The sequence below is a fragment of the Choristoneura fumiferana genome, chromosome 27, assembly GCF_025370935.1.
Source record: "Choristoneura fumiferana chromosome 27, NRCan_CFum_1, whole genome shotgun sequence".
In the NCBI taxonomy this organism is placed as follows: Eukaryota; Metazoa; Arthropoda; class Insecta; order Lepidoptera; family Tortricidae; genus Choristoneura; species Choristoneura fumiferana.
In genome coordinates, this window is record NC_133498.1 from 6,974,121 (window position 1) to 6,991,675 (window position 17,555).

The 17,555-nt window shown below is 33.6% G+C and overlaps 1 protein-coding gene across 6 annotated transcripts in view; it reads left to right on the top strand.

Annotated features, from left to right (window-relative positions):
• Positions 1–17,555, top strand: part of PIP5K59B (Phosphatidylinositol 4-phosphate 5-kinase 59B) — a 108,777-nt gene that overhangs the window by 90,001 nt on the left and 1,221 nt on the right. For 2 of the 6 annotated variants that reach the window (XM_074108785.1, XM_074108786.1), the window contains 4 exons: positions 1,751–1,964; positions 2,536–2,642; positions 3,114–3,235; positions 10,537–16,229. In XM_074108785.1, coding sequence (XP_073964886.1) covers positions 1,751–1,964; positions 2,536–2,642; positions 3,114–3,235; positions 10,537–10,626 — 533 coding nt within the window. In that variant the 3' untranslated portion in view covers positions 10,627–16,229. Of the gene's footprint in view, positions 1–1,750; positions 1,965–2,535; positions 2,643–3,113; positions 3,236–6,839; positions 9,056–10,536; positions 16,231–17,555 lie in introns of those variants that run through there. The other 4 variants (XM_074108782.1, XM_074108788.1, XM_074108783.1 and 1 more) reach the window with 4 other exon arrangements.

Sequence of the window (17,555 nt, forward strand, 5' to 3'; positions counted from 1 at the left end):
TTTAAATCTGATTTGAAAAATATTAATTTAAATTAAATTTTTGGTGTATACATCCAAATTGGTCTCATACACTACACCTTTTATCGTAATCATTCACATTTGTTCTCTTGAAAATTCTGTTTAAAGAAAAAGAGTGACTATCGATCCGTCTACAAATGAAGTAGGCAGTTTTTATATGTTCTTGTAGGTACTTACTATGACTTCACTATATCTAAAATCTAACCATATCCGTGCGATTATTACCACTGCTAGATTAGTCATATTGTTACCAAATGTAGTTCTAACTTGTCATTATAAGTCACTTCTGTTACTACAACTACAGAACCTTGCATTAAAATAGATACATCATTATACTGTACTTATCACAAACTTTTCACACATACTTATTATCATTATCACTTATCACTACATAATTATTAATTACCCCCCATTTACCATAGCTACCTAAGTCTATAGCTCCTATTAATTCACTAAAACCAGCTCAATTCCTCCCTTCTACACCGGCTGGCCTATTTAGATGTGTCAGTACGGGTAACTCTAAAACAATAAGACACAGAAAGATCTGTCCTAGCGAACCATGTTATCTATTTTAGTGAACTGAAATAAAAATTCATACCTACTCAGTTCGAGCATCGAAGCCGGTAGTACTGTAGAAAAATACTTGCATTCTGGTTTCGATGCCTGTCTAACCAAATCTTGCCAATGTCATGTCCAAACCACAGAATCCATTGTCGAAGTTTATTTTGATGGACCATCTTGTAATTTAATATTATAGCATTATTTTTATTCAAACACAAAAAGTATGTACAGTGGAGCAAATTGAATCATGACCCAGGGTGGAACCTTTGTGCTACTAATGTCATGTTGACATTCCATACTTTTGTCAAGGAAATCATAGTTCCACCCTGGGTCATGATTCAATTTGTTCGACTGTACTTATATAAAAATATACATATTGTATGCGTAGGTAAGATAACAATGCAAGTAGGTATAGTTATCAAAAACACGGTTTCTTAGAACAGATACTTATATTGCTATGCCATAAAATTTCGGAGTTATTCATACTGACCCATGTAAATAGACCAACCGGTATACAATGGAATAGAAGAAAGAGGTATTAGAACCTAATACATTTTGTATTGCAAATTTTTTTTATGGCAACGAAATTGGTATTATCCAAGCAATTAAACTAGGACATTTTGAGAGACTAATTAGGGAAGTTAGGCTCAGTTTAATTAATTCACTTTATTGCAAAATCGAAGCCAAAAATGAAATATACAAACTGTTGAGAAATGGTCAAAATGTAGCCGCTTAAAATAGCACATGTTTCTGGCATAACCGAGTCCTTCCTCTTTCTTCTATTTGCTCACAACTACCCTTTATTTACCATAATCATCGTTAGTTCTAAACCAGACCACAGGGTATTTGACACCATTATTTCTATCTATCTAATTTAAATAAAAATAAAAAATAACCCTAAGTACCATATTTATTATCAATTAACTATAAATTTGGGTTTCTAGTAACTTCACTTCTAAGCCAAATCAATTGACCAACTATTTATTTATCTCAAATAAATAGTCAGTCAATTGAGTTGGCTAATAAGTCATGTGACAATTCAGTATTACCATATAAAATTTATAATCGCGTTTTGACAACTCATAAAAAATGTGTCAACTGGTGTCAAAAGCCTGTCACTAAAGCTACAACCACCAACGCTACTTGTAGTTAAACGCTAGTTTCCACCCAGCCATGCCGTCGTGCTGCTCGACCCCGCCGCCGCCGTTTGAAGAACACCCGCCTCCCCGGACCAGTAGGACTAACTCGTCGTCAACAACGTCATCGAGTGCGTCCGGGCGACGCCGCGGGGCATCGAGCGCGGCTAGCGTCATGACTACGTCGTCCGCGTCGTCGCTTGCGTTGACGCCCGCTGCGCTGAGCAGCGCAAGGAGCAATGAGGCTAGGTGAGATAACTAAGATACACCTAATTTATTTCATCACCATCTTCATTACATACATACGCACATTTATTTTATTGGTGTCGCTTTTGTATATAAGCAACGACGTGTTAAAAAAAACGAATATTTAAGAAAACTACATAAATAACTTGAACGCCACAATGAACGACAACTCGGCGCCTGAATCTACCAGTTTCCTACAACTCGATATATTGTCGGTCCATCTACTAAGAGGCCTGCCATCGCTGTGTCTTCTGGTGTATGGTCGCCACTCGATATACTTTCTCTCCTAAGGATATCTGTTCTTCAAGCGCTGCGGCCTATTACCACTTCAACCACCTTATCTACTTTATCAAAAATAAAATAATTTATTTGAAATATAATAACGTTGTAATTATGATACATTTGCTTCCTCCACACTAGACTCTTTGCGTGTATCGCGAAGACAGACAGTAAAACAGTCAATTAATAACTACCTACTAAGTTTTAACAAATGTTAGCAAATTATTAACCTAAATTTTATTGTGTGTATATGTGTGCTGCTATAGCTTTAAGTATCTTTTGATTGGTATTTCAGTGTGTGTTGGACTCCGCCTGCGTCCGTAGAAGGTTCCACGCCCACGTGGACGGAAGGAACCCCAAGCTTTACAGAGTCTAGCAGCAGCGAACAGGGTATGGGTACAGGTATGTTTGTTAATAAACTATAAAATAAGTTTACTCTGTAAATTAAAGCTGTTGGTTCTCCGAAATAAATAAATAAATTATCGTTCAAACTTTATACTAACACGAGTTGCACCTGGTGAAATCAATTCCTAACGTTCTTGCTATTGAAAAAGGTTGCCTGCAAGAGATCGTTCTGAAGCGATAAGGCCGTTTACTGCTTACCTTATAGGGGGTGAAAGAGTAACAAACACACAAGCGTTCATATTTATTAATTGGATAAAGTTTTTTTTTGTTCCGGACGGGATTCAAACCCGCACCTCCTGTGGCTATACGCACCGATGTATCCTATCAACTGGACCACTGGTGAATCCGACCAACCAACAGAAAATGTTGATGACTCGAATAAAAAATAGATTTGTATTATCTCAGGTTCAAACTTCCGTGGTCCGCCTGATGCTGACCGTTATTTTATAACAACATCCTTTATTACAGGGTACTCGATAACTCCCGCCCGGGGTGCAACCCCCTCCGAGGGGCGGCGTTCCCCCCGCGCCCCTCCGCCTCCCGCCCGCGCCCTTCCACCAACCACCATCAACTGTCTCACTAGTGAAGTGGTAAGTGGAAAAGCAATGTATACTACTTTTACTGCCGCACTAAGGATGTCATGTAGGTAGAAATCACATTAAGGAATACACAAGTCATATAATAATTGATTGATGCAGACTGGAATTCAATTTCAATGAAATACAACCTTTTTTGCTACACAGCGGAAACCATGTGGCGTAAGAGCAAAAGAGGTTATTATTTCATTCAATATAATAGGTTACTTGACACCATCACTCAGTTGACAAACTTTTTATTTTAACTCATACTCAGACTCATAGATTTTGTTTGGCAGTAGAAGTCTGCTCTGTGGAAGCCATTATTTATACTTTGACCTATGGCTTCAAGCATAGGGTCGTGGGTTCAAATACGTACCGCGTTTTTCGGTTTTTCGTAGTTCATGTGCGAAATTGTATTTGAAATTTACCACGAGCTTGAACATCTGCACAAACTGAAGCAATTCAATGGTGTATTTGAAGTTCCCAATCCGCACTGGGCCCGCGTGGGAACTACGGCCCAAGCCCTCTCACTCTGAGAGGAGGCCTTTGCTCAGCAGTGGGACGTGTACGGGGTGTAAAACTGAAATCTAACTTTGCAGTTGATCAAAAATTAATCTGATTTTCAGAACTAAAATATATATTTTTATTACAATCGCTTCTCGAAATTATTGTCTTGTGGTGTCAAGTGTCCTATGATGTTCCTCTTTACTTTATTTATATTTAGTTGACATGGTGGTTTTACTGTGATTACTAGCTCCGTGGTTATACTGTAATACTAATATATTTCTTACTAATTTGATCAGCACACAAATTGCAGTCGGGGCCCGAGAGGCCATTTAAGAAGTTACGTCTGTCATAATATAAATATAAGTTTTAAATTTAAAATACGGGCAGGGTAGTAGTAACTGATACTATTTTTTAGTATCTTAAGTACCCGGAAAGTTTTATTCTAGAGGTAATTTTGAAGAAATATACAGATCTTTACCACTTTTGAACACTTTACGGTTGACAGTAAAAAAAAAAAAACAATTTAAAAGTAATTAATTGTGTAGTTGACAGTAGTTGACGCTATTTAACTAATTATTCAACTCTATATCTAATTAAAACACACATACATTATTTTTGCTCTAAAAATATTTTTTTGAATATCTGTAAATTTACACTTTTAACAAATGAATAAATGGTCAGTCAATTGAGTTGGCGAATAGGTCGTGACTTAATAAATGGTCGGTCAATTGAATTGACAAACCCTCACTTTGACGACTCACAGGTTGCCATACAAAATCTATGGAAAAATCATGTTTTGTTACTTACATCATAAAAATTGTGTCAATTGATTGGTGTCAGACGGTGTCATTGACGAGTAATTCTACGTGGCCCCGACTGCCAATTGTCAATAGTGCTCGTAGAAAAGATGCCTACAATACTGACAACTGGGTCAACTGAGTACGCTTTAGAAGCGGAGCGGAGAAACGTACAGAATCGGGCTAATCGCATTAGTTGAAATCCACTTCACATTGCAATACAATACAAAGACTTTATTGTACACCACAATAGTAACAAAATAACAAGTTAACGAAAAAGCCGACTTAAAAATATTTTGTAACAATACGGGCGCTAAATAAAAAATAAAAAAGCATCTGTTTTTTATCTGTAAAGATAGTATTTTTTTTCTTTACCTTTTAGTGTAGTTTACAAAGGGTGAATTTGAATTAACCCGATTATTCAAAACTATGATAGTTTTCCGTTGTATAACTTTCATTTCGTAACGGCAGTTTTTCCAGTCAGTCGAATTGCATGTTTAATTAATTACAATTAGGTAGTTAGTTTATAGTTAAGTTTTATATGGTTATTTTTTCTTAAATTCTTGTATTTATGTGAATAAAATGACTTATTTACCTATTTCAAAATAAATAATTACAATTGGACATGTTTTAATATTTTTGGTCTCTCAAGTAACAAACATAAAAAAGACAACCGAATCGAGAACCTCCTTTTTTGAAGCTTTAGACGTGAAGAGGTGAAGGTAACTAACTAATGTTCATTGCTCAAACCTCCGTTCCGCTTCTTTATTAGCGTAATCTGGGACCTAGGCACGCTAGAAGGGGATATAATCTCACCCGCAACGTACAGATATAGTTTATACTGGCTTTCTATCGTATTTTATAGGAAAAAGTTCGAATTTATCTTGCTCCCTCAATTAGTTTTACTACCCGTCATCGTACAGCCGTACATTTTTCGTTAGGACATTCGACACTAAATAACAAAGTTCCATATTAACGGATATGAAAATGTCAATCGTTTAATACAATAATTGATTGACACTTCGGGTGCCGTCATATTTCGACTTTCCCTGATAGAGAACCATTAGCACTACATCTGTATCTTGCATTTTACGCTATACCAGTCTTTGTCTACGGGAACTGAGCGACTAGCACACTTGTCATTACGTTTGTCAAAACGACTAAACTAACTGACATCTGTGCTAGCCACGTAGTAGCACAAAACATGCACGACACTATCGCATAAGGTGAAAGTTACGTTTTACATTTGAAATGCAACTTACACGCAAAAGCTTGATTTACAAAAACGAACTGCCTTTTTGAAGGATTTAGGGCAGAAGTACCGTTTGTGGCCACTGTACCGTTTATGGCCATTTATTGTTTAAATATACGTTTGAAATGAATTAATAGTAATAAATCATTATGAAATTTATTCGTTTCAGTATAAACTTTTGAAAACTCACTTAACATATTATTTTAATACTTACTATAACTTTCTATATATGACTGCAAATGTTAATTGGCCAAAAATGGGCTTAAGGTGGCCAAAACCGGTACTTCTGTCGTACCTAAATAAACATCAATTTTTATTCATTTACACTTTTGGTAACCCAAAACAAAATAGGGTTTCATCGATAAAATGAAATTTCTAATAAATATAATTAATTATAACATTACTTGTGTGATTTTTTTTATTAATATATACAACAATAACACGTTAATGTATTCAGACAAAAACAAACTTATTCAATCGTTAGCAAGACCGTCCGTAACGTCAAATTGACCTTACGATACTAACGCCATCTAGTGATTTGTCGCGTGTCAAGAAACCCCCGTAGTGTCAAATTCGAAATAATCTTGCCAGACCTAAATAAGACTGAAACGCATACTGCAGAATGTTTTTTTTAAATAATATTGTTTCAAATAGATATTTAAGAGTAAAAAAGATGGTTCGTGTACGTTTACATTCACGCACGCTTAACACTAACTACTCTTATTTTTAAACTGTATGCATTTTATTACTACTACATGATCCACTTAAATGTACGCCAAGTTTGAACAAACAGTAGAGTAGAAAAAAAATGTCCTACGAAATTGTTGCCATAATTTATAGCAAATGTGACAGTAAAGTTACATCCTCCATTATTCAACAAGTCAGTCAACAATCAATATTCAGTTCAAAAGTTCTTTGAAAGCTGTATTATATTCGCTACCTTATTTTGTTTTAATGACATTTAAGTGGAACATTTTTTTATATTTCAGTATTGTATGACTTGAAACTAATGCTATACTAATTATTTGGACGCTGCTTTCATGGTGGGTTTAATAAATAGTTGCACTTGAAAGAAAGAGTAGATAACGACTATAAATAATATATTTTTCATAACATACGCTTAATTTCAATATCAGCGCTAGCTTTTTAGGTTTTTATTTGATGCCAATGCGATTTAAAAGAAATGGGTGCTTCCATTTTAAGGAATGCGGTAAAGTTAAAAAGTAGCTTTTTTGTAAAGTGTGATGCAATAAATGATTGTTCATGGCAATCGGTGTTGGTAGTTATCGGTTGGCGCAACACTACGTCGGTTTTTATTCAGTGTTGCCATTTGAAAATTATGTTGTTTCGTGGTACGCTAGAATGCTCGTATAGATGCCAAAATTACGGACCCAATTTTTTAACATGTTTAAAATGTAACTTAGTTGCAGGGTAGTCTTAGTATTTTTAAAATAATTTTTCGGCGAGGCTTGTTTCATTTGCATGTTTTTATTTTAAATATCAAAACCAATTTTTTTCTATTACTTTTACATTCAGATGAGAGTTTTTTTTTATACAGACCCATGAAACCTAAGCTTGAAACAGATGGTCGTGTTAGTCAAGACAGTTACAGAATTTGTTATTTTTTATGCAATGAAACAAGCTTAATGCCGTAAACTAAAGATTCGACTGAATTCGTCTTATCACTATCGACTGAAAACTTTGGACATCTAGAGCAATTTAGTTAATTTAGGTTCAAAGGAATAAGTTAGGATAACCAGCACTAAATAGTCAAAAAAATACTGTGACATTTAATTGGTTCAAATTTATTCTTTTTTAACTATAATATGTATGTCGAAGTAGGTTTTTTTTTTAATAAATTATTCAAGTACCTACCTATTTATTTATTATTAACAATAGAAGCAACATCTGTAACGTCTGTTGCAACAAGCGAGGTCTGTTTTTCCCATTCTGATTTTTGTACAGTTGAGTTCATAAACTTGTGAGCAAAAATTTGATCAAAAATATCTGAACACGATTATATTGTTAACGGCGTAGAAGCGGGTTCAGATAATTTTAATTTTTTGCTCACAAGTTTATGAACTCGACTGTATTCATTTTGATAAATCAGATTACATCAGCAAGTCAAAATGTACGTAATATTGAAATCATATCAACTTATTTGCAAAGTACAACTAGTGAACTTGTGACTTAGGTACTTAGCGGATTTTGAATATCATAGATTTGTTTCAAGGCCGTCACAGGCTACTAAAACGCATTAATAAATTGTGGCTGGAAACACCTTCAGAATATTATTAAAAAAAAAGGTATTGTATTGACCCTGAAAAAGAAATTGAAGTATTATTGTAACTTTTTTGTGGTGTTACTGGCCAGTGTTTATAAAAATGTTAGTGTTGCCTGCGTAAAGTCGACCAAACTACCATTTATCCTCGTTCATAACAATAATTAAAATCAATGGTTGTCTAAACAAAGCAATCTTTTAGCTTAAAAATATAATCAGCTTTCTCGTGGATGTAATAACGCAATATTCAAATGATCTGTAAGTGTTTTAAAAGTATACGTTTATATAAAAAATAAAAAAGTTAACAAACACGTCGGAGTATCTAATTTCAACTTCATACATATGTATGTATGTATTTAAACTATCTTTATTGTACAAAAGAAAATAAACAAAATACAATTGACAAACTTTGAGAACATAGGTTCATACATAATATAATATATTTGCGACTAATAATTTATGAAGAAAAAAATACCATTGTATGTTTTTTAATCCATAAATTATCATATGACATTTTGGCAATCCATTGAAATTTATGAATTTGATATCCTACAAGCCAGTGAAATAGAAGTCCAGACTCTGAAAATCGATTTTAAATGTATATTCATGTTAATTCTCTGGTCGATACAAATATTCTAGTTGTTCCTTAATAATATCCTAATTCCATTAATGAAAACACTTGCGGATCATTACGTTTCAAAACGATTTTGTGTGTAGTGACCACAATTATATTTTTATTCACTCTAAAATTCTACTATAGTAAAAAAAAGTTAAAAATTAAGTATCCTTTTTACGATTGTAAACTAACGATATTTTTAATTTGACAGACAGTTATGGCAACATTAGGATATTTTGTGTGGTCACTCGCACAATCATTTTATCTGGCGTGTAAAAACTGTTTCGTTATCGTCGTTGTTACTATTATATCAATATTGTATATTTGTTGTTGTTGTTGACTATTTAAGAAGATCGGTAGAATAAACAATTGAAATAAATTCAGGATCTTTTATTGATGACATGTTTTATGTTTTTTTTTCTACTCATGTACTTCAATCCGTGCATTATATTATCCCAGGTTATGGTAATGTATCACAAAATAACATCATGGTTCTGCACAGTGAACAGAAAAGGTACTTAGTTGTTTTTATTTACTTTACTGCAACTTATAGCTCATTCTGTTTACCCTATTTATTTAAAAAAGAGGGCAAAAGATATATGTATTTTTCATATCAACTTCCGTTTCTGAATAATTAACATTATGCAGTAGCAGAAATTGAAGATGAAAAACACAATTATATGGTTTTAATATAATACCTTACTTGGTAATAATTAATGTGCTTTCATGTCTGATGTAGTTTCTTTTTCAGGTCCTTCCTTTGTAGTCACGGTCTTTATTTTAATATAAAAAATCATATTTTTCCAACGAAATCGAAATTATGAAAACGGACTGAAAATAATTTCCAAAAAAATCTGATCTTTTCATTTTAATAAGATGTGCAACAAACTATATTTACCTTGAAAAAAAAAACTAACTAAACTTAAATCAAAATTTTCGTTTATTTTTCTTTTGTTCGGCATCATTTGCACGTTAGTGACAATCATTTTAAGCATGCAATAAAAATACTTAATAATAAGTGTCTGTGGTTACTTAATGAAGCTAATAAAATTAATTTAATTTCATACTCATTTATATATTTATGTCTCGCGCAAAATAACAGATTAAAAAAAATCATCGCTTTTCTTCCCGCCATTTTGCCGCTGATGTTGCCAATTGGCATAAAAACTACTAAAATGGTAGAAATCGCTTCCAGCTTACGAAACTGAATTGGCTTTAAGCGAAATAGTGTTTAAGTGCTTAATATAATCAAATGGTAAGTATAATTTTGTACATAATTCCTAATTTTATGTAAGTAGACATAATATTATCAAAGCATGTGTTATTAATTTAGAATCTTGTGAAAATACTGTTGCAAAAACTGACGAGATTTTTTTTCGTGTTACATTCATAATGTGTATAGTTAAAAAAAAAGAAAAAAATTATACTATTGGAATGGTTAGTTCTACATGCATGGTTAAAATGAGAAGGAATAACCACAAATGTTAACTACATGAGATCCGATGTAGAATCTATAAATATTTAGCATGTGCTAACAATAAACGCTATCTCATTTTACCTTATTGTCATGTTTTGTCCTAATAATGTACGATTTCAAGAGACAGATTGTAGAACTGGACAACGGTACGCTTATTGTTAATCGCGCTCACAATTGCAATCACTTTTTCCATCTGTCAATCGTTTTGAGATTGTGGTTGAAAAAGATGGAGAATCGATTGTAATTACGAGCGCGTCACAAAATATAGCATCAGGTCATGACTGTCTTCACATTTAATATTTATTTACTTCCTTTTTAAAATAGCATTGTCCCTTTTTAATTTATATCTTTAAATAACACTATATTTTATTTTTTTACTACAGGTTGAAATAACTCATCTGACATCGGAAATGTCAAATGTCAAAATATCCACGTACGAAGTACATCAGGTGCAGAAGGAAAAGTATTGTTAAAGTATAGTTATACTTTCTTCGGAGTTTGAACATGATACCCTGATGTTTGAACCCTTTTGGGTTGCTAAGGATAAATGCAAACTGTGTATTGAAAACTTATTGAAAATGAATATTTATTGTTTTTTTTTGTTTTTTTTACGGCTAATTTCAGACGTTCAAAGTTTTTCTGTCATTTTGTGAATGTAGGCTATATACAACATGCAGCCACAAGGTTATAAGCGGCTTAATAAAATTTGATGAATCTATATTTAAGTGAATGTTTGTGTGAATAAAACTAATTAAAATTAGTTAAAGTACTACTTCGGCCAAAAGTTCAGATGATCTGTGTATTGTTGCAACTGTTCTAACAGTATTTCTAACTTCTAACAATATTTAACTTCACTGCTTAGTTAGTTAGTTTACGTATCTTTGGAACAAGTTTAAGTTGGATTTCGTCTATTGAACTTTATGAAGATTAGATTTGGATGACAATATACCTAATTCGTTTTTTTTTTTATTTTTTGAATTTGTAAAATATAACATTAAATAGAACAATCCCTTCACAGATCATCTAAATTCATGTGTATTTGAAATCTTGAATAAATAAATGACAATAACATCAGGCGTATAAACGCGAAAATGAAAATCACTACAAATAATCACCAGTGATTCTTGTCATGATTCATGAATTTCATGATCAAGAATAAAAAGGTTCAAGGTAAAAAAGTGCAACTATAAAATGTAACCTACTATTTATGTAATTGAATCTGTGCCTATTCATGATTCAAATATTTTTTCCGATATCACTTTATAATATGGTGCTAAAGATGAAAGTTGATAGTTGACAACCATGCGTGCGTATTACTTTTTTTTGAAGTAAATTTTTGTTTTCGAATCTTAACTTATCACGTGTCCTGACCACTACAATAGCCCTTAACTTTTTGACACCATTGTCTACGAGATAATGGAGATTTCTTGTTTATATTTACAGTCACTTTTTTTGTCTCGCGCAAAGTAAAATATAAAAAAACAAGCTTTTCTTCCCGCCATTTTGCCGCTGATGTTGCCATTTGATTAGAGCAAATCAATGTGGGAGAGACACATGACAAGTTAATGATTCAGTAAAAGGTTTATGGCAGCCAACTTTATAGTAACCTAAATATTCCCTTGCGTAAAATCTTTGTCCATTGAGCCATTTTCAAATTATATTTTAATCTCATAAAATAATACATGATCAAATATGTAATACATGTAAATAAAATTTCATTTCATGCAGCTAATATACAAGCAATAAAATATGAGTTGTCAATTGTCATTATTCAGTACGTATAATTCCTAATGTAAGAGCAAAATGATTCTTACCACTTTAATTTAAATGAAAGTGGAATGAATTACTTTTCAAAGCTTATACACATTTTCATTATTATAAGTTTGATTATAATATGTGTTTATTGTGCTATTTTTTATTACTTAACATTATTATAGTGGTTTTAATGCATTTAATTGTACAAAAGAACTGATTCATCAATTCATTTTCTTCTGCATTTGCTTTAAAATCATAATGATAATTGTTTCTTTTATTAATAGATTAGTTAAAAAAAAATATTGTAAGCGAAGAAGGCCATAGTTATTTCTTAAAATTTGAGAAAAAATAGTTTTTATATTTTGTAAATGTTACACTTAAGTCGGAATCTCCTAAGAAATCATAATGTTATCCCTTTGCATCAGTGAAGAGTGACGAAACTCAAAATGTTTCATTCTGATAACAAAAAGCAACATGAAAACTTTAATAATGCAAAATTACGTAGAAGTCTGTTGTAAAAGGTGTTAAGAGCGGATTTTCCAAGCCCTTATTCTAGGAGGTCTGGAGTTGGAGTTGATAGGCGTAGTTGATTCCAATTTTAAAGCTAAAAAGCGCCTAATATAAAATTTTAAAAATTAGGCGACTCAACCCCAAACGCAACAAAAAAATGAAGGTGGATTTGGTGAATCAGATAATTTCTCTAGGTCGAGCTTACCCATGTCTAAAACACTAAAACAAAATCTGTGGGAGAATACAAAAAAAATATGTCAATGGAACGGTGTCCCGGACTAAGAGTAAAACAAGAGTAAAACTAGTACTTAATCAGAGTACAAAATAAAATGAGTACCTAGTCACTTTTCACAGGTTCATAGGAAGAGCTGATGACGCTTTATTTAAATAATTTAAGTTATTTGAATGGCTCAAGAAATAACTTATTTATTGAAAACGGCCATTAAGAGCGTTTATACCTGCTGAGCTGGCAACGTTGCATTTTTGTTAGTTTTTCTCGATTATTCCATAAAAATTGAATGAAAATTAAAAATGTGGTCTGATAATAAAAGTCTAACGAATAATTATTCGAGTGGACATATTAACTTCAATATTAAAAAGTGTTCTATCAGACCACATTTTTAATTTCCATTCAATTTTTATGGAATAATCGAGAAAAACTAACAAAAATGCAACGTTGGCAGCCCAGCAGGTATAAACGCTCTTAAAACATTTATTTTCGAACTTAAGCTGTGTTAAGATGTGCGAGAAATGTGTCGTTAACTTTGGTTAACGCGAAACATAAAGTGCGAATTTCGAACTTCTTATCTAGCCGTCCCGCTGACGTTTATATTGTTTAACACGAGAGTGTGAGGGACGGCACGACACAAACTTCGATTTTCGAATTTCGTAGTAGCCCTTCTGTTTCTAATAGAGATGCGCTGAGCGAGGATAGGGAAATGAACCGTCTATTCTATTGATTGATGTTCATGACAAACACATTCCTCATAGCACATCCCCGCATATCTCTGGTGGAAACAGCTTTGCGCGCTCAATGTCGCGAACGCATATATTAAGTATATACTGTTCAAAATTCAACAGTAACCTTACACCAGGCGCGGGGTCAAGTTATACCAGAGACTTTATTATCTAATGCCATCGTTTTCACCATTTCTTTCCATGACACGGTATAGGTTACGGATGAGAGTAGAAAGGCCCAACTCCCCTCCCCCTTCCCCCACTCTCCCCCGTCTCTCCCTCTCACCTTTAGTCCGGCAACGCTCCCGCAGTCCTAATAATTCTGTAGGTGTCCGTCCATGGGTGGCGGTGATCACTTACCATCATGCACGTTTTCCAGCTATTTAATTTAAAAAAAACAAAGAGATGGTAAATGCAATCGCGAGCGCCAAAGCGTTAGACAATACGGACACAGGTATGGAAAAAATATAATCTTTTAAAGAAAGTATATTCTTTTCTTACTTATAAACAGAACTGGTATAACTTGACTTCTCGCCTGTTACTAAGTTATCGTTGAATTTTGGGACACCATGTTAACGAACTTGAACAGACAGCCGTTTCAACATAATTATTTACTAAATAATTAGGTAGCCTTTACAGTTTACAGCCGTGCTATTTTATATTTGCATAGAGTTTAAGTAGGTCAATTATATCAATGCAATTTATTTAAGTAATTTTATTAAAAGATAGATGGCGCTGAGCAAAAACAGTAACATGTTGTTCCAACAAATTATATTATACTTTGTAATCAGCCTGAAGCAATAATATTATAAAGATCTGATTTATTTTAGTTATTCCGCATTTAGTACCTACAAGATGATTTTATTAAGGTTTAATTATAAACGCCTTAACAAATTTGTTTACCTCAAAAATATACTAAACGCAATAATTACTTGTATATTAAGCTCTATTTGCTCATATTTAGTCGAATTATCCCATTTTACGACAAAAAACGCGGTAAATTAAAAATATAACCTAACTTTTTCACAAACTTAAACGAGTTTGTTATGGGGCGCTGTCTTCTGTGTGAAAATGGTGAAAAGTGACGTTTAGTATGAATTTCGGTTAGTTCTACTTTTGACCACCGACTCGTATAAGTTTGTGATTTAAATAATCTCTTTAATTAACATAAAGGGCGTTCAAATAGCATAAATTGTTGCATAAGAATAATAAAAAATATAATCACGTAAAGTCACCTTGATAATGTAATATTATGGTAGTCTTTACGATTACGATACCTAATACCAGTGACAGCACATTTTCGTCTAAAAATAAGGAACCCTAAAAATCATCCCTCTTTCAGTTTCAGAGAGATTCGAAAAACGCCAGATTCGCGTAATGCCAGATTCGCAGAACGCCAGATTCGCAGAACGCCAGATTCGCAGAATGCCAGATATTCGCACAATCATCAACCCGGCCTATAAACGTATGAGTTAAAATGCAATTTAGTAGTTATAAGCACAAAGCTAGGAAAGAGCCATCATAGGAAACAAAATAGCAGACATTATAGGAAAGAGATGTTTGTTGGGAGAAGGCAATTTTGAGAAGCAGACATTTTAGGAAACAGACAGAACGAGCCTGAGCCGAAAAATGGTAAATAATGCTGACAAGAAAAGAGTCTGGCATTCTGCGAATCTGGCAATCTGCGAATCTGGTATACTGCGAATATGAAAATCTGGCATTATGCAAATCTGGCGTTCTGCGAATGTGGCGTTCCGCGAATCTGGCGTCTTTCGAATCTGGTACAAAGCGTCAAAACCTTTTTGTATCTGAAAACTGTAATTTGATTGCGATCGCGAGCGTCAGATTTAGAAACGTTACGCAATAGACCCAGTGGCGGCCCGCTCATTCTAATAGAATTTAATAGCCATGTAAAAGGGTCGACATAATACCAACTTCGAATTTCAAAATAGCCCGTCAGGTATCATCGTAAAATTAATACCATAGACCAGGGCTTCCCAAACTTATCTGTACTGTGACGCCCATCTGTGACTTCACCATTTTTTTACGACGCCCCTCAACCCGCCCCCAAAAATATATAATATTTTAGTAGGTTAGGTACTAGCCTAGTGACAGGTTATCAGAAAAACACTATTTGGACATTTATAATTTTTATTAGAGAATAAGAACGAAATCAAAACATAAGCATAAAAATTAGGCCGCAGCGCGGACCGAAGAAATGGACATACATACCCACATACATACATACATACATACTTACATACATACATATATACCTACATACATACGCTCGAAAAACATAACCCTCCTTCGGGCAGTCGGGTAATAAAAAGAGATCGCAACGCTCCTGGGACAATGTCGCGACGGTTTGGCAAGCCCTGCCATAGACAGGTCCTATTGACAATTTATTCTAACCAATCTTAAGGCAAAGAACATTGGAACATACGGCCTGCTCTGTCAATTCAAACAAAATGGCGGCTAAGGTTTACGCGGTAGTATTTTATTATTCTTATTGTTGTTGCTTAATTTATACGAAATGTACAGAATTTTGTAATGTCTTGTTGAAATTTGCTAGCGCTATACTATTGTATTACCTGTGTATTGTATTGTTAAAGAGCATGTACTTATCTGTATATCGTGAAGGTTTAATAAACGTGTATTCAGAAGAAGATTTTTATTTTTATCTGTTTTAATTTTATAAGATACTAAAATGGTTGATTTAGGCGTCACTTTGCCTTTGTCCATATCAAAGAACAACGTTTTACCTTTCTCTTTCACTCCTACACGAGCATAAACATTCCGTCCCAGATAATTTATTAAAATTAAACCAGCCAAAAGCGTGTCAGACACTCCCAGGATAGGGTTCCGTAGCCATTACTAAAAAAATAATAATATTTTTCTAAGGATTTCGTATTGTGTACGGAATCTTCCAAGTGTAGGTATATTTTATACCTTAGGCTGCTATTTATTCCTGAAGTATAGTAATAATTCTCAAGCACTCTTATCCGTTATAATTTTCCTTGTAAATTTGATGTACTTACTACCATCCTGAATTTTTTCAAATTTTTCCACCCAATAGTTTACATTTTAGAGGGCGGGGGGACGCTCGATTTTAGAGTATAGATTTCTTATAGCAGTTCGTACTATGAAAGATGAAGCGAACCGCTTCGTGCGGAAAAATGGACAATGGAATGCTATTCTCCGGCTGGATGTCCGTTGTTAAAATGGGGATGGAGGAATTAAATCATGTAATTCCTGCCTGCGCACACTCACCAAAATTTATCTGGTTAACAACAGAGCAGAGGGCCTACTCCGAAGTTCGAAAATCGAAGTTCGTATCGTACCGTCCCTCTCGCTCTCGTATTAAATAGTATAAGTGTCAGAGTGACCGAACGACACGAACTTCGCATTTCGTATTAGCCCTGCTGTTAAACAAGCAACTCTACAACGGTGTTCGAGGCTCTGCAGCCTTTCCCGATCAACGCATAAATACGGAGTTCCCAAGCAATTAGAAGGGAAAATACATTTTTTTTTTATCTGTACCCGGGCGTATTTACCCTTGGCCAATAAATACCTGCCTTTCTCCATTTCCATGTTTTAGGTTTAAAAAAAAACAAACAAATCATCAAGTAGGTAGGTAGGTATACAGGATTAGGTAGTCTACAGTGTATAACACAGAGCCAACTTTCACAAACACAACATAAAATGCTTGGTCAAAACTTAGCGGAAGTCTGAAAAAAAAATGAAAAAGGAACACGCATTTGCCTATAGTTATGTTGTGTACTGCCGTTTCGGCAAAATATTTTTCGCCAAATTTCACTTCCCAAAAAACTTATTTATTAGGTACTTAGTTCCCAAACGAATCTTTAGCATCAGCATTATTATTTGGCATAATTTTACATTGTCAAATTTTATTAAAACTTAGGTTATAACTGCGTCCCCCACAGAAACGACCTGCTATCAGAAAAGTAAGTTATTATGTCATGCAATAATTTGGGAAGAGTACGTTATGCCAAACGATACATTTGACTAAAATACTCGGTAATATGATACATGACTATATGACTAAGTAATTATTTTTTAAACAATAATTTGCCAAAAAAAAATACTAACCATAAAATTGCGATAAGTTGTTTTAGCAAATGATTTTTTGCCAAATGATAATTTGAGTAAAATATTT